At 46.1% G+C, this 21,182-nt stretch overlaps 1 protein-coding gene and 1 pseudogene across 11 annotated transcripts in view; both read right to left on the bottom strand.

Annotated features, from left to right (window-relative positions):
* The window catches only part of PIGN (phosphatidylinositol glycan anchor biosynthesis class N), a 92,958-nt gene that overhangs the window by 53,022 nt on the left and 18,754 nt on the right, over window positions 1-21,182 (bottom strand). For all 11 annotated transcript variants that reach the window (XR_003707710.2, XM_077933332.1, XM_028737889.2 and 8 more), the window contains 8 exons: window positions 18,930-19,060; window positions 17,106-17,222; window positions 14,299-14,339; window positions 11,970-12,029; window positions 10,703-10,795; window positions 7,917-7,972; window positions 4,416-4,494; window positions 2,764-2,943 (listed from right to left, as the gene is read on the bottom strand). Coding sequence is in view for 10 of the 11 variants with exons in the window: in XM_077933332.1 (XP_077789458.1) it covers window positions 2,764-2,943; window positions 4,416-4,494; window positions 7,917-7,972; window positions 10,703-10,795; window positions 11,970-12,029; window positions 14,299-14,339; window positions 17,106-17,222; window positions 18,930-19,060 (757 nt within the window). In the remaining variant the exon portion in view is untranslated. The remainder of the gene's footprint in view (window positions 1-2,763; window positions 2,944-4,415; window positions 4,495-7,916; window positions 7,973-10,702; window positions 10,796-11,969; window positions 12,030-14,298; window positions 14,340-17,105; window positions 17,223-18,929; window positions 19,061-21,182) is intronic.
* LOC144328807 (U2 spliceosomal RNA) lies at window positions 14,583-14,739 on the bottom strand (annotated as a pseudogene).

Below are 21,182 nucleotides of genomic sequence, written 5' to 3'. Positions count from 1 at the left end.
AGTTCCAGGAAGTTCGACAACCCAGGTATGACTGTATATACCAATAATATGGGAATTTCTTATGCTGATTTGAAAAACAATGCTAGGCAGATACAAACAGGCACAATATATATGAGGAAAGAGCACAGAAAAATCCAACATCTACCTTTTACTATCTCTAATGTTATCCTAGGCAGGCATAGGCAAACTCGGCCCTCCAGATGTTTTGAGACTACAACTCCCATCATCCCTAGCTAACAGGACCAGTGGTCAGGGATGATGGGAGTTGTAGTCCCAAAACATCTGGAGGGCTGAGTTTGCCTATGCCTGTCCTAGGAAATTTCCTATATATGTACATATTATTCCCCCTGCCGAACAATGCAGATTAAAAAAAATAAGACACTTGTTTGTGAAATTGCACCCATATACATCCAGGAATATAGACGCTACCAGGATTCATCTGTGGGGAAATGAAGGCATACACATGTTCTAAGGAATCAGTGTAGCCTGGTGGTTAGAGTGTCAGACGAAGACTGGGGAGACCACAGTTCGAATCTCCTATTCATTCCATAAAGTGCACAAGGTGATCTTTGGCCAATGACCACATCTTAGCCTAACCTACCTAACAGGGCTGTTGTGAGGATAAAAACAGGGAAGCCACATATTCTACCTCGAGTTCTTTGAAAGAAAGGTCAGATATTATTACAAGTAGTGAGTGGTGGTATGGCACCTTTTTTAAAAAATCCAATTTGCTCTTGTGAGCTCCAAAGGATACAGACCCCATTGTTTAAAAAGCAATTCGAACATTTTAAATAATTTACTCTCAGATGCTTAAAAATATTTAGAGATGTAATATGTAATACTCTCAAACACCTCCGGAAATTCAGAGCTCTAAAATTACATCTTCAAATATTCTTCAGAATCGTACGGGGAGAGGATATTTGAGACTAAACACAAGATATGAAACATTTTGTCTCTAAGTATTCTTTGAATTATTTAGAATAATTAATCAGCCCAACTTATCTCATCTTACACTGTACTTTGCAAAAGGTCAAGGCTCTGCTCACATGAATTTATTGGGAAATGCTAAGAAAACAGCGATCTTCATTCGTGTCACCAAACAAAGCAAATCCTTTCACAATGAAAGGTTTTCAGAGGTTTAATTTTTCCACAGCATAACGTCTTTGCTCTCAGTTCATCTTTTCAACTGTGCATATGTGTTTGAGCACTTGTCAGAGAAAACCTTTTTTCCTTCCTATTTAAATAGACGCATGAGATACCAGGAAACGTGTCATAGGATTATTTTTGTGTCAGATGTATGAGAAAGAGGTAGCCCCCTTCTCCTTAACCTTGGTTTAACATTTCTTGCAGATGAATAAATGCTGGAAAAACACTGGTTGATCCGGCACTGTTTTAAAGGCTCCCCCCCCCCCCTTTGACACTTGTTTTTTTCCTGCCACTCTCAGCTCTACTCGGGTGAAAGTGCAAGATATAAATGTAATAAATAACAGTACCTGTGTAGGCCTGCCAAGCCAGACACTGAGCTAACTTGCTACAGAAAATGCCATAAACAGCCTCAGCCCAGTATACCTGAAGGGGTGTCTCCATGCCCATCGTTCAGCCCAGACACCGAGGTCCAGCTCTGAGGGCCTTCTGGCAATTCCCTCACTGCAAGAAGCAGGGAGCCAGGCAGAGGGCCTTCTTGGTAGTGGTGCCCGCCCTGTGGAACGCCCTCCCATCAGATGTCAAGGAAATAAACAACTATCTGACTTTTAGAAGACATCTGAAAGCAGCCCTGTTTAGGGAAGTTTTTAATGTTTGATGTTTTATTGTGTTTTTAATGTCCTGTTGGAAGCTGCCCAGAGTGGCTGGAGAGGCCCGGCCAGATGGGCGGGTGTCAGGGGTTCAGGGAGAGAGGCACAGATGAGGGAGGAGACTGAGAGCGAGGGGGAAGAATCCCGGAACGAGGAGGAGGAGGATGACAATGACTTGAGGGTTTCCATGAGTCTTTCAAGTGAATCGGAGGATTCCCAAAAGGGGGCGCCCCTGGTCAGGCCAAGGGGAGCCACAGGGGGGACTCGTCAGGAGCAGGGGAGCAGCAGAGGAACCCCGAGCGGGAGTTGGAGATCGGGGCCGGCTTCCCCGCCGGAACGGAGTGAAGAGGGTGGAGTTCCCAGTGCGACAGACGAAGCAGAGCAGGAAGCAGAGAGGGGAAGGAGATCGGGGCAAGACGTCCTGCCGGAAGGGGCGGAGAGTAGTACAGAGAGTAGTGTAACTGTCAAGAGGAAGGTCAGAGGTAGCGAACGCGCGCCAAGTTCAAATGTGGAGGCGCGCGGAAATGCGGAGAGCCCGGAGGAGGAGCCTGGTCCCAAAGCACGGAGGAGGGGGGAGCAGGCGTCTGGGGACTCAGCGTCAGGGGAATCCAGGAGGGAAGGAACCCAGGGGGGCAGAAAGACCCTGCGGAAAAGGAAGGACAGGAAGAGGTGGACCAGCACAAGCCTCTTAAACTGGTGTAGAGGCGGGACTGATTCAGAGGGGACTTCAGCGGTCTAAGCGTAACAGACGTGGGGCTGCGCGCCTCGGCTGTGGAGCAAACAATGTACTTCAATAAAGACTTTTGTAAATAAAGTGGACTTGGCGTTGGTCTCTTGTGAGCTGGGACCTGAGGCGGCCCTGACAGGCGGGGTATAAGTAATAAATTATTATTATTATTATTATTATTATTATTATTATTATTATTATTATTATACAGGCAGACCCCAGAAGTAGCAGAGCTGAACTTACCTCTTTATTCGCGATACTCCTCGTCAAATCAGTATGCATCTTTGTAATAATCAAAATGACATAAAGTGTCCAGCCCACAAAACCCATGGTGACACTGAAGCCCAGGAAAAACCTGTCGTACGTATGATAATATGAGAGTCCTTCCAAGGCAAGGCGAATCAGCTTGCTGCAAAGAGAAACCTATAGAAAGGAAACAACCTTTATAACCCTATTGCTCTCAAGACTGACTCACAACTGGGCTCAAACCCAACTTTCACAGACAAACCCAACTACCAGTGATGAAACTTAGAAATGAATTGAAAAATAAAATGTAAACATCAAATGTAAAAGGTAAAGGACCCCTGGACAGTTAAGTTCAGTCAAAGGAGACTATGGGGTTGCGGCGCTCATCTCATTTCAGGCCAAGGGAGCTGGCGTTTGTCCACAGACATTTTTCTGGGTCATGTGGCCAGCATGACTAAACCACTTCTGGCGCAACAAAACACTGTGATAGAAACCAGAGTGCACGGCGTTTACCTTTAGGCCGCAGCAGTACCTTTTTATCTACTTGCATTGGTATGCTTTTGAACTGCCAGGTTGGCAGGAGTTGGGACAGAGTAATGGGAGCTCACCCCGTCGCGGGGATTCAAACCACTGACCTGCTGATCGGCAAGCCCAAGAGGCTCGGTGGTTTAGACCACAGCACCACCCGTGTCCCTGTTACATCACATGTAAACATTCTACCACTAGATAGCAATAGGGGGAGGAAGGAAGGCCCAGATAAGGTGGGGAGGGGGAGCCTCAGGCCCCATAGGTCAAATTTGACCCTCTAGTCTAGACATTTCTATCTGGCCCTTGGGACTTGTAATGGGTATGAGTTACTCGTGCGTAAACTGCCACCTCTCTAGGCTAAATTGCCTTGTTAAACCGTTCTGACTGCACAGCCCATCTAAACGTGGCTGCCTCAGTCGCTGGCAGAATCCGTCAGTGGGCGTTTCTTAAACCTCTTCCAACATAAAAGCTGTTTGACTCCCAGTCTCCTCCTCCTCTCACTGCGCGGGAGTCTTCTGCGCAGGGAGGGCGTGGGTAGCGGGGGACCCGTGCTCTCCTCACTGACGTCCAGTGAAGAGTCCTGGAGCCCTCTCTCCGCTTCCCCCATCTGCCCCCCTTTATCCCTGGTGTTGTGCTGATTTCCTTCCCCCTCTCCTGAGCTGCTCCTCCCCCTGCTGCTGGGTCCCTCGCCAGCATCATCTGGGAGCCTCCCCTTCGCCTCTCGCTCCGATGTCAGTTCCCTGACAGGACTCTCCGAAGGGCACAATGTCTCCCTAGCCACACCCCTTCTCCCCTCACCAGCCCTGCTTTGGACCCCACTTGGCTGTTTTTGCCCGGCTGGAACGTGTCCTTGGACTCCGATGACACGTCTTGCTTGTATGGATGGAAAATATAGTGGGACATGTGAAGAAGCTGGCCTATTGTATTAAAAAACGGTTTTTAAAAAGGGGCCACTCTTGCATCTGTCGCTGCCTCACCACCAGCAAGTTGCCCTCGGAAGGTTACTCAGAGGGAAATGCGGCCCTCAGTTTGAAAATTATTTCCCCATCTCTTTAACAGTTCGCTAAAATACCACACAGAAGACTAAGGCAAGATGGAAGGGACTGTTCCTGTTCACTTACCGCTTCCTCGTATTTCCCATGATGAATAGAAGTCCTTGCTTTTCTAAGAATGTCAATCTGTTCCGATTCAGAAAGAGATCTATGCACAAGAGAGAGGAATTTTATTTTAGTCTCAGTTCTATTTCTCTTTTGAGGCTGGAAGAATAAGAGCAGGCAAACTTCTTGCAATACTGTATTGTGTTCTATCTGTTTTGCTCTATAAAAGCTGTGATTGTTACTTTTTTTAAGAAAAAAAGACACACACACACACAATTCCCTCATCGATAGATTGCCATCTTGCTTAAAAGCATGTCTACAAGGGACCAGCGCAAACTTTAAAAAAAAAAAATGCTTTATTTTCCCTGGAGAGTTTTTAGGTTAGCGCCACAGAACGCAAGGAGATTTATTTCGTCTGGAGAAAACCATGGAACCTAAGGGGATCCATGAGAGCAGCAAGTTATGCAATGTTAAGGATATATTAGAAAGGGTGTTAGAGAAGAACAGCTTCATCTTCTTTTTATTCAGGTCGGCTGGCGGAGGAAATCTTAATAATTGGGAAGCTTCAGAATCTGCAATACTCATCTGCACAGTGGTACCGCCGGTTGTGGACGGGATCTGTTCCGGAGCTCTGGTTGGATCCTGAGGTTTCCGCAACCAGAGGGACCACTTCTGCACATGCGTGTGGTGCGGTTAAGCACTTCTGCGCATGCGCTGGGTGAAACCCGGAAAAATACTTCCGGGTTTGCCACGTACATATCCCAAAGGATACGTAACCGGAGGTGAACGTAAGTAGAGGTACATGTAGGCAACAAGTATGAAAATCTGGGAGGTTTGAATGGATGTTCACTGCATCTTACAGATCACTGCACCGATGTAATACTGAGCAAGCCCAAGAGACTTGAGATTATAGCCTCGAAAACTGTAGAGGCTTATCGTCAACAATGGGAGGGTGGAGGGGAATCTGTTTCGTTACAAGAATATAAACAACATCGTTCCTGTGTAAGAACAATTAATTATGTAACTAAACATCATCACTAATTGTGCAAAGGCTTGTAAATTGTCCCTTAGGAGATGTTAGTAGCTCTCACTGGGAATATGCATGACAAAATTAATATTTCCACCACATCATTCATGTCTCCCACTAAAGAAAAGAGAAATTGACAGTTCAGACACCAAGTCTGTGATGAAAATGAAGAACCATAACAAGAGTTCAGTCTGGTTATTGATGAATAGCTCTTTTGAAAGAGGCCATCTCTGCAGATAGGGCTTTCTTCCTGTGGGGTGGGATGTCACTAAACCTTATAAAACAAGTAAAAGCAAACAAACCCAACAATTTGAAAGGGGGAAATCTGTGCTTAGCACATGCTACCATACACGAATTTGTTTCTAACCCCCTTACTTAAAACACACACATTAAAAGAAGTACAGTGGTACCTCGGGTTAAATACTTAATTCGTTCCGGAGGTCCGTTCTTAACCTGAAACTGTTCTTAACCTGAAGCACCGCTTTAGCTAATGGGGCCTCCTGCTGCCGCTGCGCCGCCGGAGCACGATTTCTGTGCTCATCCTGAAGCAAAGTTCTTAACCTGAAGCACTATTTCTGGGTTAGCGGAGTCTGTAACCTGAAGCGTATGTAACATGAAGCGTATGTAACCTGAGGTACCACTGTTAAAAAAATAGTAAGTTTCTCAATGGGCATAAGTTGGTGAGACGAAATATCTAAGCCGCTCATGACAACAAAGCAGATTATTTTTTATAAGGCTGGGAAGAGAGAATTTGCACGCCTATGTATTTTGCATGTAAATAAATTAAAGAGTCAGGGTCAATTAAAGGCCAGAGGGAGGAAAAAATGTGATCCACAGCAACTCCTCTGGCCAACATTGCAGCAGAGTCAGAAGAATTCAGCAGGGACTAGAAATAGCAACTTTAGCCTCAAGGTCTGAAAGATGTGATGCAAGACACTTTCGAGTGAACGGGGCTTAATGAGGGAAGCAGGAGAAGATTGCCACAAATAATAATTTAAAGTAAACTCTCCATGTTGCAAAGGCCAAGCATGCATAAAAATAAAAAAGCTGTTCCAGTGAAACAGGTACACATGTGTACAGTGTTGTTGTTTTTAGTTTGTTGCTGGTTTTAATCTTTTAATCACTGGCTCCCGGTGGAGTAGAGGGTCAGATTTAAGGTGCTGGTTTTGACCTTTAAAGCCCTTCACAGCTTAGGACCCTCGTACCTATGGGACCGCCTCTCCCGGTATGCCCCACCGAGGACCTTAAGGTCTATAAATAGCAACACCTTAGTGGTCCTGGGCCCTAAGGAAGTTAGATTAGCTTCAACCAGAGCCAGGGCCTTTTCAACACTGGCTCCAGCCTGGTGGAACGCTCTGTCTCATGAGACCAGGGCCCTGCGGGATCTGATCTGATGACAACAAAGAGTTATGTGCTGCCACAGGTTTCCTTCTTTCTGAACATCGCGTCATTAAATGTTCAGAGAGGTTCGCAAAACCCCTCTTCTTCCAACAGGGACCTGGTAGCACTCAGCCATTTCTGTGGTTCTTTTAATTTAGAGTGTTTTTAATTGACGACGTCTGTACTATGCTCTTATGGTCTTTTTGGCTGGTGTCGCAAAATACTTGGAAAAAGCAGGATTAAATTGTTTGTGGTAAATAGGAAGCAGATGTCAGCTACACAGTCCCTTTGTAATTTATCTCCCATCTCTAGAGGGGGATAGAGACAGGAGCAGTGAGTATTATGCTTGCTCAGTTTTCCCCTTTCTGAGTATCATAGTCCACTTCCTCAAGTCATCCTCCTGAGCCAACAACTTGGGTCCATCTTCTCCTACTCCCCATGGCAATTGGTAATAAAATCAGGAGTAAACTGGGGTAAGCCTGCAGCTGGCACTGATATTCATGACCTCCTCTAAATATTTATCCTCACAACACCCCACCACGTCATAATTATTTACATCATATTGGGCCCACCTAGCTCTGCTTTTAAAAAGGTAAAGGTACCCCTGCCCGTACGGGCCAGTCTTGACAGACTCTAGGGTTGTGTGCCCATCTCACTCAAGAGGCCGGGGGCCAGCGCTGTCCGGAGACACTTCCGGGTCACGTGGCCAGCGTGACATCGCTGCTCTGGCGAGCCAGAGCCGCACACGGAAACGCCGTTTACCTTCCCGCCAGTAAGCGGTCCCTATTTATCTACTTGCACCCGGGGGTGCTTTCGAACTGCTAGGTTGGCAGGCGCTGGGACCGAGCAACGGGAGCGCACCCCGCCGCGGGGATTCGAACCGCTGACCTTTCGATCGGCAAGCCCTAGGCGCTGAGGCTTTTACCCACAGCGCCACCCGCGTCCCTGCTCTGCTTTTAAGTGTTTACATTTTCTCAATCCAAGCACTGATCCCACGCAGCTCAGTAAATATCCCTATCAGTCCGGTTAGTCCTTTATCATCAGTATTTGATAGAAAAGCAGAGAGATTTTTTAAAAATGTGTTTAAGGAAACACAGTAACATTGAGGACACCCTTACTTGAATGGTGAAAACAGGAATGAGAGTGTGCTTTTCTTCTTCTGTGCCATCTTAATCTGAGAAAGAACGACAGGTTTAAACAAAAAGCAGTGTACTGTATACTGTTAAGGAAATGAATTACGAAAAATATGGAGACGCATGCCAACCTTCTGCATCTATCATACACAGGATTTATTTATTTTTTATTTTTTAAAATGCAGTCTGAGCATGTTTCCTCAGACGCAAGCCTCAGTGTTTGGTGAGGCTTACTCCCAGGTAAGTGTGCAGCCCTAAACACAGCCAGTGGGGGAGAAGGATTCATATATATGGTTTGAGAAGGGAGGAGTTAGGAGAGGCACGGTGAGCAGTACCTCAGGGTCCTTTGAGTGGACCACTACAAGTCTCTTAAGAGATCGACTAAGGTTACACCTACACCAGCTTTCTTTCGCATAATGGATAAACCCAAATTTAATTTGCTCTGGTGGTGTCCTAGAAACTCCATGTTGTACCTGGTTCTGACTCCTTGAGTGAAGACATCTAGGAGCAATATAGTCCAAAAATTTACCCAAAGAGAGGCATAAGAACCAGAAGCAGCAACTTATGCCTTCCCCTCAGTATAGATGTCTAGGAGCAGACCATTCTTGTGTGAGCCACTCTCATCCAGATATACACACACACACAGAACCTGGAAGTGAGTGTTCCAGTTTTCGAACATTATTTTGGAAGCCGAACATCTCACAGGGCTTCCACGGCTTCCTATAGGCTGCAGGAGCTTCCTGCAGCCAATCAGAAGCTGCGCTTTGGTTTCCGAGTGCTTTGGAAGTCGAATGGACTTCCAGAACAGATTCCGTTTGACTTCCAAGGTACAACTGTCTATCATCTATCTATCTACCGTATTTTTCGCACCATAGGACGCACTTTTTCCCTCCTAAAAAGCAAGGGAAAATGTGTGTGCGTCCTATGGAGCGAATGCAGGCTTTCGCTGAAGCCTGGAGAGTGAGAGGGGTCGGTGCGCACCGACCCCTCTCGCTCTCCAGGCTTCAGGAAGCTATCCGCTAGCCGTGGGAGACCCAGCTCTCCCACGGCTAGCGGAGCGCTGCATTAATCCCGAAGCTTGGGGCGTGCGGAGCTCAGCGCGCCCCAAGCTTCTGGGTGCCGGAAAGGTCTCGCTAGCCCTGGGAGAGTCCCGCGACGTCGCGGGGCTCTCCCAGGGCTAGCGAAGCGCCGCGCTAATCCCGAAGCTTGGGGCGTGCGGAGCTCAGCGCGCCCCAAGCTTCTGGGTGCCGGCAAGGTCTCGCTAGCCCTGGGAGAGTCCCGCGACGTCGCGGGGCTCTCCCAGGGCTAGCGAAGCGCCGCGCTAATCCCGAAGCTTGGGGCGTGCGGAGCTCAGCGCGCCCCAAGCTTCTGGGTGCCGGCAAGGTCTCGCTAGCCCTGGGAGAGTCCCGCGACGTCGCGGGGCTCTCCCAGGGCTAGCGAAGCGCCGCGCTAATCCCGAAGCTTGGGGCGTGCGGAGCTCAGCGCGCCCCAAGCTTCTGGGCGCCAGCAAGGGCTAGCGGAGACCTTGCCGGCGCACAGAAGCTTGGGGCGCGCTGAGCTCCGCACGCCCCAAGCTTCGGGATTAGCGCTCCGCTAGCCGTGTCTAGGCTGCGGATAGCAGCCTGCTTCCTGGAGCGTCGGGCGCCCTGAAAGCAGAGCTCCAGGCGCTTCGGGAACACATCCACAGCGTGGGGAGCCTTGCAGGAATTTTTCTTTTTCCTTTATTTCCCCCCCAGAAAACTAGGTGCGTCCTATGGTCCGGTGCGTCCAATCGTGCGAAAAATACGGTATCTATCTATCTATCTATCTATATCCTGTGTTTCCTAAACATTCAGTGAGGCTAAAATTCACACCACAAACTAGATACAGACACTGGTGGACTCGCATCTCCCATCAGCCCTAGTCAGCATGGCCAACAGCCAAGGGTGATAGAAGTTGAAATCCAACAAGCAAACAAGGAGGGTGCACAACGTTAGCCAGGTTCAAGAGGAGTTTCAAAATCTAGACACATTTTGTAAGAAGGCAGTGAAACATACTTCAGACACGTAAGAGGTCCTCTTTTAATGACCTTAAAGAGCAGACTGGCACCTATGGGAGCTAGTCTCTTTGTCTGAAACAGATGAATGGCTTGAGCTTGGGAACTTTTGTTTTTTCTGCTTTCTTTGGCATGTACCAGAAGCTGTATGCACAGATTGTAACGGGAATGTTCCAAACCCGGCTGAAGAGGAAATGCAAACCCCAACTCTGCAAATGCTGGCGATTCAAGTCCCGGTTGCTTGAATAGGACCCGTGCCAGCAGAACACTTTGAGGATTGCCAGCAATAGTCATTAGCGAGATTGGAATTCAATTCCAGGACCCATCTGACCCCGCTGGTAGAATGCATTGCTTTCAGTGGCAACAATTCACACTAGCTAGCCAGAGTTTGTCCCTTAAACTCCTCATTCTAATACAGTATTATACAGTATTATACACAACACCACAAGTATCGTGAAATATTTACATTTCTCCTTAAGTCAATGAAAAGTATCAAGCTGTTACAGTAAAAAAACAGCTGCAGGGATTTAAACTAAAATTACTTGATGCTACTGCTTCTTATTTATAAATTCAACATCTTAGAATAATTCTTTTATCGTTTTAAATTGCAGTCCTAAGTATTTAAATGCTCTCTTTTTCTCTCTCTCTCTCTCCACTGTAATAGCTTTTATAAGTTATTTTTCCACTGTATTTAGACAGATGTGTAATGTTTGCATTTGAGCAATATTTCATTTACCTTAAATTGTTCAAGAATCTGAGCAGCATTCGTAAACATACTCTCTGCTTTAAAATGAGCGGTGTTGTTCAGGTACTCCAGAGGTAGACTCCCCTGAAAAAGGCACCAAAACCCATGTTTTATGGACACATTATGGATAGCTCAGTTGGTTAAGAGTGTGGTGCTGATAACACCAAGATTGCAGGTTCAGTCCCCGTAAGGGACAGCTGCATATTCCTGCATTGCAAGAAGTTGGACTAGATGACCCTCTACAATTCGATGATTCGATGAAGCCAAGACTAGAAAAACATGTAAGCAGTTTCTGTGGGGAAGGAGAAATTGCTACTCTACAGTACCAAGTCATTATATACTGAATGGCAGCAGGATCTCACCTACCAGTCTCTCCCCTGCCCCATGGCCATGACCCCACACCACTGACATCGCGTGCCGGAGCATGAAGAAGAAGAAGAGGAGTTTGGATTTGATATCCCACTTTATCACTACCCAAAGGAGTCTCAAAGCAGCTAATATTCTCCTTTCCCTTCCTCCCCCACAACAAACACACTGTGAGGTGAGTGGGACTGAGAGACTTCAAAGAAGTGTGACTGGCCCAAGGTCACCCAGCAGCTGTATGTGGAGGAGCAGAGACGCGAACCCTACACCACCAGAACACTACACCACACTGGCTCCGCCACTGGTGATATGATAAGTTTATTTATTAAAAATATTTATGCCCCCATTTTTCCTTGCAAGGGTTGTGTTATGTGTGCTGGCGTGGTTGCTCGAGAGCGAACAGGCAAGACCCCCACTGGTCTTTTCAAGGCTTTATTGTCTGCGCAAAACATTCACAGTGCAGAACGTCTCAATTCCATGTCTGCTCAGTCACTAGCAGAATCTGGGAGTGGGCGGTCCTTAAACTTTCCCCAGCAGAGCAGTCTTTTGACCCCCATCCCGCGCCTCCCCTCTCTGTGCATAAACCGACTGCGCAGAAAGGGCATGGGCAAAGGGGGACCTGCCTCTCCCCCCCCCCCCCCGCTTTGCTCAGGCTTGCGTTGCGGCTCTCTCTTGCATCTTCCGAGCCCTGCATCCCTTCCCCACTGGAGGAGTGGCTTCCCTCCTCTGCGGAGGAAGAGCTGCTTCTCACGATCTTCGGAGGCTCCCTGTAACCCAACTGCCCTTCCACCTCTCGCTCCTGAGCTGATGGCAGTTCCCTGACAGGTTGGTTCAAGGATTCTAATTGCATAACCAGGAGAAGAAGAAAAAACCCACCAACTAGCATGTATCTTACCACAGAGTTCAGGGGGAAAGGGACTCCAATAAGAGAAGCCATCAGCGGTGCTATATCAGCCTGCGGAGAAAAATACACTCAGTTTAAGGCTGCGAAGCGAAGTGCTGTAAAATTAGTAAAGGTAAAGGGACCCCTAACCATTAGGTCCAGTCGTGGCCGACTCTGGGGTTGCGGCGCTCATCTCGCTTTATTGGCCGAGGGAGCCGGCGTACAGCTTCCGGGTCATGTGGCCAGCATGACTAAGCCGCTTCTGGCGAACCAGAGCAGCGCACGGAAATGCCGTTTACCTTCCCGCCAGAGCGGTACCTACTTATCTACTTGCACTTTGATGTTCTTTCGAACTGCTTGATTAGCAGGAGCAGGGACCGAGCTCACCCCGTCGCGGGGATTCGAACCACCGACCTTCTGATCGGCAAGCCCTAGGCTCTGTGGTTTAACCCACAGTGCCACCCGCATCCCGCTGTAAAATTACAAAGTAGGAAAATCCATTTTGATGCAAACAAAGTGTGAGGTCCTTTAAAACTTGCTGCAGACTATAGGTCTTCAAAATAATACTGTCCACGTTTTACTGGTTTTAGGATAATTGAAATGTAGGTCAGCACAGAAGGGAGACAAACGTTACATAATGCCTAGAACAAGAGGGGCTCTGTGCTTTTGGCAGGGGGGTGGGCAGGCACAAGGCGATCAAAGACGCACTAGGAATGAATGCTGCCTAGGACCTTTGCAGACATAATGTTCTCAATCTCCTAACTGTGGCTGTGCAATGGGCAAAGTAGCAAGGGCTCTGCTGTCCAGTCCAGCATTCAGCGTCCCACAGTGAGCCTCTGCAAAAACTATAAGCAGGATGTGAAGGCAATAGCTCCCGCCCACTGTCGTTCTCAGCAACTGGCATTCAGCGGTATACTACTTCTGATCTGAGCCACTGAGATAGCCATCTTTTTCTTTTCGTTTTTACAATTCATTAGAGCACAATTTTATTAATTGAAAGACTACCAGCTTTTAGTACAGTTCCATGCAGTAGGTTCAATACAGGTGTACAGCAACAGACAATCAATGTCATAAATAAAGAACAAAAGCGTAGTCCGTTAAAGCGAAAGATTGCAGTGGAGGTTTGTGTGTGTTTTTGCAAGAGTAAGAAGAAAGCAAGAGATAAAATAAGATGACCTAGGCTAGGGTTGCCCAAACTTTTTTCAAAGAGGGCCAGCTTTTTTTAAGGATTGAAATTGTTGAACTTTTTTGGGATTTGACCCCAATAAGTAAACTGTCACAGGGGCCGGATGAAACCAGCCAGGGGGCCGGATGATGTCCCCAAAATGGACTTTGAACATGCCTGTTTAAATCTTGAGTTCTCCAGAGCTTTTGCTTGTTTAAACAAAATTTATGCAACCATACATTGTGACATACATACGGATGGGATGCGGGTGGCGCTGTGGGTAAAACCTCAGTGCCTAGGACTTGCCGATTATATGGTCGGTGGTTCGAATCCCCGCGGCGGGGTGAGCTCCCGCCGTTCGGTCCCAGCTCCTGCCCACCTAGCAGTTCGAAAGCACGTCAAAGTCCAAGTAGATAAATAGGTACTGCTTTATAGCGGGAAGGTAAACGGCGTTTCCGTGTGCTGCACTGGTGCTGGCTCACCAGAGCAGCTTCGTCACGCTCGCCACGTGACCCGGAAGTGTCTTCGGACAGCGCTGGCTCCCAGCCTCTTAAGCGAGATGAGCACGCAACCCTAGAGTCGGTCACGACTGGCCCGTACGGGCAGGGGTACCTTTACCTTTACATTGTGACATTACTTTAGGGGGAAACACTATGGAAAACGAGAATTCTGACTGGAGTGATGTAGCCATCTTATAATAATAATAATTTTATCATTTCTACCCTGCCCATCTGACTGGGCTGCCTCAGCCACTTGGGGACGCTGCCAACATACGTATATAGAAAACACAATAAAACATTAAATAAATGTTCCATGAGCCGCCCCGTTAAAAGGGTTTGCAAACCCAGTTACAAACTCTGAGTGTTAAGGGCGATCCTCATTATAGCATTAGTGCTGGCCGACAGTAACGTTATGCCGTAGGTGTGATGGAACAGAGGGGGAGATTTGCCCACAAAAGGGAAAGGAAGGGCTCGGCATGCTTTCAATCTCTTCCCTCCGGTTAGCATACTGAAAAGGTTGTCATGCCTGCCCAGTTCCATATTGATCGGAACAAATCAAATCAAATTACCTGGCTATTTTAAAAAAACGTTTTTGCTATCGCTATAAATCATTCTCCCACCTGCATGTCTTGTGGTAGCTTAAATTAAAGACAAATGTTAACCAGCTGTAAGGTACCTGGTTGACATCTTGCCGCTTTAAGGTCTCCAGTTTCCAATCTACGAAAGGATAAAGAGAGAATTAAAGACCATTTGCGACACAGGCCTAACCGACACAAACAGATCTGAGGGGGAAATAAGCCCTTTGATGCTTAATGAGTTGTCGGTCTCTTCTGCTCCATAACACACTTTTTTGCTGCTGAAATGAGAGTCTCAGAACAAAAATCTAAGAAATTTACTTAAACAATTTCACCTTTTTAAAGCCACAGAAAGACAAATTTTAACTACTGTATCAAGTTTTGAAAATGAAGTCAGAGGCATAAAACTTTGAGCCACTTTAAGATCCTACCCTGTTCCAATCCACAGGTTTTAATTTGTATGCTGCTTTTCCATACTTCAAACCATACTCAAAAGATTTTACATACTACACTTGATCTTAGCCAAAAGGCCGAGAAGCGATTTTTACATAATTAAATCTGTGCCATAAACTAGATATAAGGAGCACTCATATTAAGAGTGCTCTGTAGATTGATAGCTGTAGTCTTATATATACTAACCTTTTACGCTCTTTCACTCTTCTCTAATGTTCCTAACCCTTATTTTAGACTCCGTTAGCTTCTTTTGGATTCTTATAGACTTTTATATATACTTTCTGTTTTAACTCCTTTTAGTTTAGTTTAAAAACAAACAAACAAACGTTTTTAGATTTTAAATGATTGTACCCCTGCCTCCTTATGCTGGTCTACGACCGTAATAAAGATTTGTTGTTGTTGTTGTTGTTGTACATAATTAAAAACACAGCAAAAGTAAACAATAAATGAAACACATCAAAAAGTATACAACTGTAATTGAACGATTTCCATGTAAATCATTATAAGAACTAGGAATAAAGATACAAAAGCTTAATATCAATAACAGCAACAACAAAAAACCCAAAGCACCAACCCAAGAGTCACATAATATCTTGGGCTTAATAATAATAATAATAATAATAATAATAATAATAAATTATTTCTACCCTGCCGATCTGGCTGGGTTTCCCTAGCCACTCTAAGCAGATACCAACAAAACCTTTAGCTGTGCATGCAGCCCTTGTTTGAGCTAGCACACAATAATAATAATAATAAATTTTATTTATATCCCGCCCTCCCCAGCTGAAGCTGGGCTCAGGGCGGCTAACAACAATCAAAATAGTCCAACATTCTAAAAACATTCATTATAAAATTAATTAAATCAAATTGAAATCAAATTAATGGCAACCATCAAGCAAAATTCTGTGCAGATTGCCAGAGAAGGGGGTCAGGCTGCGCCCTGACCAAAGGCCTGGTGGAACAGCTCTGTCTTGCAGGCCCTGCGGAAGGATGTCAGGTCCTGCAGGGCCCTAGTCTCTTGTGACAGAGCGTTCCACCAGATTGGAGCCGCGGCCGAGAAAGCCCTGGCTCTAGTTGAGGCCAGCCTAACCTCTCTGTGGCCTGGGATCTTTAGGATGTTTTTATTTGCAGACCGTAAATTTCTCTGTGGGACATACCAGGAGAGGCGGTCCCGTAGGTACGAGGGTCCTAGGCCGTATAGCAGCAAGTCTTCCAATAATTACACTTTCCCTTTTTTATTTCAACTGGGAAAGTATGGTTAACAGGCTAGGTAGATGCCATGCTATGAAGCCAATTTAAATGCTTTGGATCAAGCCACGGCTTGAACCACAGTTTCCAAGCTGAAATAAGAACAAAGCAAAGCTACAATTAAATTTTCTGGGTTTTGGGGGGAGGAAAGATTGTGTGGACAATTGGGTCTGTCCATATCTTGACCTCAGGCCACATTTCTTCAGCCTCAGGCCTCCTCCATCAGTAACATGAGTTCAAATTACCCACCCTACTTTCTGGATAGTTTTATAAGAATGTATGTGAAGCAGTTTGAGCTCTCAAAATAAAACACCGCAGCCCCTTGGTTATATTGTTTGCCTTTTCATTTTATCATATTTATCATAAATTTTGTTGTTGTTTTTATTAATTAATTAGCCCTCATCTGCATTGTCCTACTATATAGGATGCTCCAAATGTGTTTTCTCATAAAAAAAGGTCCCTGGTAAGTAAATGTGGAATTAATTTATTTTATGACTTACTAATGGCATTTGGTAGTACAATGGTACCTTGGAACTCAAACATAATCCATTCCGGAAGACCGTTCAACTTCCAAAACGTTCAAGTTCTGAGGCGTAGCTTCCAATTGGCCGATAGCTAGGTTTTTGAACAGCGGAAGCCATGTCGGACATTTGTGTTCCAAGGAACATTCGAAAACCGGAGCACTTACTTCCGGGTTTTTGGCATTTGGGAGCCAAAACGTTTGGCAACAGAGCCGTTCAAGTTCCAAGGTAGCACTGTACACAGTGAAGTCCAGTGGGCTTGGATCAGATGCCTGCATTCATATCCCTGAAGTCATGAAGCGACTTCCGTTTTCTGATAAATATACCAATTTACCTCTGGCAGCTAAGAAGATAAAATGAGGGACATGGCGCCCCCCAGACTACAGCTCCCATCATTCCCAACCACGGCCCATCTTGGCTGGGGCTGACAGGCATTGAGGTCCAACAAACATCTTAATGGTGCCAGGGAGATTACCCCAAGATAAAAGGTTATTACGCCCCTTGTATTTTAAAAGCATACAGAAAAAATATGACCCGCATACAGTGCTATTTTTTCTAGAAAAATGGGTGCTGGAATTCACCATGAACCCCTCCCTTGTTCCCTTATTGCCACCTGAGAGGTGCCAGAACTGAGTTCCGGCGAGTTCCGTCTGAAAAGCCCTGCCCACCCATATAATCCTATCTACCTTTTAAAAAAGTGTCTTCATACTGTTGCGAGGCGACTTTTTGTGGAGAGTTGATTCCTGCTCCCCAAGCAACGAGTGGTGTTAATGTTTCTGATGGATGGCCTGCCCCATGAACCCCTAAAAGAAAACAAAGTTAGAATTACTTCACAATGAATTGCTGCCCCTGCAATGGACCTTAACGCAGAACAATAAACCGTTAAGATTGTACCTTTTAAAACATTTGAACTTGTCTAGTGTTACCCACTCAGGAACCTCAGAGGACGCCTAATGTTAAATGGATGTGTCAAATGCTGCATTTCTATATGGAAACTTGGCTGATTCTTCTGTACCCGTGTGGCTTATGGGAAGCTCTTGACTAGACTGCTGCAATGTGTTCCTTTTGGGGCTTCCCTTGAAGACAGTCTAGAAGCTGCCAAACACAGCAGCCAGGCAACTTGACTAGCACTGTAAAGCAGGGTCATGTGACACCTATTCTTAAAAGATCTGCACTGCCTACCTGCTACCAAAGCCAATTTATGGTGCTAATGTTAGTCTGCAAAACTCTATATGGCTTGAGATCAAGGTATTTGAAGGTTTGCTTCTGTCTTATCCACACACACACACACACACACACACACACACACACACGGGTGGTCCTATGTAAAACAGTATCTTTTCTATTGTGGGCACCCTGGCTGCAGAATTTCCTCGGCACAAAAATACTGTTGTCTCCAATGCTAGCTGCTTCTAGGTGTCATAGAGTAACCAACATTTGTTCAATCAGATTTATGGAAATTACATTTAGAGTCCACCTTTCCTGCAAGGAGGTCAAAGTGATGTACAGTGGTACCTCGGGTTACAGATGCTTCAGGTTACAGAAGCTTCAGGTTACAGACTCCGCTAACCCAGAAAGAGTACCTCAGGTTAAGAACTTTGCTTCAGGATGAGAATAGAAATCGTGCGGCGGCAGTGGGAGGCCTCATTAGCTAAAGTGGTACCTCAGGTTAAGAACAGTTTCAGGTTAAGAACGGACCTCCAGAACGAATTAAGTTCTTAACCCAAGGTACCACTGTACAAGTTTCTCCTGCTTCCCATTTAAACTGCACAACAACTCTATGAGGTAGGTCAGGCTGAAGGACAGGGACTGGTCAAAGGTCACCCAGTGAGCTTCATGGCTGAGTGGAAATTTTAACCCCGGTCTCCAAGGGCCTTGTCCAGCTCTTTAACCACTGCACCACACAGTCTCAGGTTGGTGCTGGATTTTCGGATTTGCTTCGTATTTTTGTTTTATAGGGGTTGGGAGGGGGTTGTGTTGATGTGTGCCTTTTTAATAGGTTATTGTATACTGCCCTGGGTTGAGCTGTGGATTACAAATGTAATAAACCATAGGCATTCTAACCAAATGCAAACAATATCCTTACATGAGAAAGATACACAAGTATTTCTGTTCCTAACACATTTTGAGTGGCGGGACACTCTCTTTATCAAATGCTTCTTACTGCTTGGGTCACCAAAGCAGACTTTGCTGCTTGACCTCTCTTTCTATCACATCACAGAATGTGTCCAAGAAAAAAAGGAAATCTGTGGCATTTCTGTATATAAAGCAAAGGAGAAACAGTTTTCAATAAATTAACTAAAACCGGGGAAGCAATCTGGGGTTTTTTTACATTAAGAAGCCTACTTGAGTGGATGGGTACATTCTGAAGTTATATTAATACTTCTGAGGAGAATCACCATGAGAAAGATTAATCGGGGGGGGGGGGGGTTAAAGGCAGCCTTGGTGTTCATCGGCACTTTAGCAGCGAAGGAACATGAAGAAAAAGGTCATGTTTGCAAAATCCTCACCCCAGTCTGTCATTCCATGGTCTGAAGTCAAGATGAAAGCTGTGCTGCCATCATTTCCATAAAAATCCTCAACCATCGAAACAATTTCTTTTACACCTTCATCGACTTTCCTAATATTGCTCTTGTATTCTCTGGAGAGGAGAGAAAGGGGCAGAATGTTTTGACATGATTATAATAGAAAATGAATCCAGACGTTCATTAAGGCAAGAGGCTTGAGTTACAAGGTGATCAACCAAAGCGGAAAAGAAAAGAAATGCAAGAACAAAGAGTAAAGTTTTCTCTTCAGTTTCCATATCAATAATATCCCCTTGGTACATTACACTAGAAATCTGGATCCAAGGCACTCTATCCAATTAGTTTTTTAAAAAGTTATCTCCTGTGGTACAGGCAACCATGATACAACTGGAGATGCATTTGAAAGTTCAGCTGACAGATTCTTTAGCACTCTCTCCTTTTCCCAACACTAATGTAATATTGCAAAATGACTCTTTGCCTATAAACCCAAGGAGCCCTGGGAATCATAGTTCTAAGAGGGGACTCGGGACTCTAAAGCAGGCATAGGCAAACTCGGCCCTCCAGATGTTTTGGGACTACAAGTCCCATCATCCCTAGCTAACAGGACCAGTGGTCAGGGATAATAATAATAATAATAATAATAATAATAATAATAATAATAATAATAATAATTTTTTTTTATACCCCGCTCTCCCCAGCCGAAGCTGGGCTCAGGGCGGCTAACAAAATCAAAATAATCCAACATTCTAAAAACCTTTCATTATAAAAATTAATTAAAATCAAATTGATGGCAACCATTAAGCAAAATTGTGTGCAGATTGCCAGAGGCTGCGCCCTGACCAAAGGCCTGGTGGAACAGCTCTGTCTTACAGTCCCTGCGGAAAGATGTCAGGTCCCGCAGGGCCCTAGACTCTTGTGACAGAGCGTTCCACCAGATTGGATGATGGGAACTGTAGTCTCAAAACATCTGGAGGGCCGAGTTTGCCTATGCCTGCTCTAAAGGAATTTATCAAACTACATTTTACAGCTGAAGGGAGGGTGTCAAGGTGGGGAAGTGAGATATTGCATCGTCTGGGATATAGCCTTCTTAAAAGCGGTGCCACAATTATGTAGCACCTTCTGCAGAAAAAAGACATTGTCCAGCTTCAGGCATTTTTGTTATGGCGGATCTCCTGCAATGGTAACATGGCTCATGTCAGGGAACTGCCATCGGCTCAGGGGCGAGAGATAGAAGGGCAGGTGTGTTACAGGGAGCCTCCGAAAATCTTGCGAAGCAGTTCCTCTTCCGGCGAGGAGGAAAGCCCCACCTCCAGTGGAGAAGAGGTACAAGGACCAGAGGATGCTAGGAAGAGCCTTAACACCGAGCCTGAGCAAGTTGGAGAGGCGGGGAGAACGCCCTTGCCATCGCCCTTCTTGCGCAGTAGTTTGAGGCGCAGGGAGGGGCAGAAAAGGCTGGGGGTGACGAGACTTTTATGTTGGGGGAGGTACAAAAACAGACCACTCCCGGATTCTGCTAGCGATTGAGCCAGACATGAACTTATGACACTCTTAACTGTAAATAGTTTGCACCAAAATAAAGCCTGTAAGAGACAGGTCGGAGTCTTGCCTGGTTACTCGCGAGCAACCGCAACAGTATCTGACAGCTCGTTTTAAAAACAAATGTAAAAAAATATTACCGTATTTTTCGCTCTATAGGTAGCACTTTTTCCCCTTCAAAAATGAAGGGGAAATGTGTGTGCGTCCTATGGAGCCAAGACGCCATAGCCCCGCGACCCTCTCCCGGCTGGAGAGGTGACGTGCGACTATGGCAGCAGCCTCTCCGCTGCCCGCCTTTACGCTGCTCCCCGACCTGCTCTTTGGGGCTGGTGGTGGGCTTCCCCCCGCCAGCCCCAAAGAGCAGGTCAAAAGGAACCTGAAGCCTGGAGAGCGAGAGGGGTCGGTGCACACCGACCCCTCTTGCTCTCCAGGCTTCCAAGGTAGCCGCCTGAAGGCGACTGAACACACCTTAAACGGCACCTTGTTTTAGAGGGGGGAAACAAGAGGGGGGAAATTCTCCCCCTCTCTGCGCAGCGCCTCCTGCCGCTTCGCTGAAGGGGCGCTGGGCAGAGAGGGGGAGATTTTTTCTTCTTCTTGTTCTCCCCCCCTCTAAAACAAGGTGCGTCCTATTGTCCGGTGCGTCCTATGGTGCGAAAAATACGGTATGTGCTGGGTTTTCAGCAGGTATTTTTGCTTGATATT

Source organism: Podarcis muralis, chromosome 8, assembly GCF_964188315.1.
Source record: "Podarcis muralis chromosome 8, rPodMur119.hap1.1, whole genome shotgun sequence".
NCBI classification, from domain to species: domain Eukaryota; kingdom Metazoa; phylum Chordata; class Lepidosauria; order Squamata; family Lacertidae; genus Podarcis; species Podarcis muralis.
The sequence above is the reverse complement of the archived record's forward strand: the minus strand, read 5'-3'. Positions and strand labels throughout refer to the sequence as shown.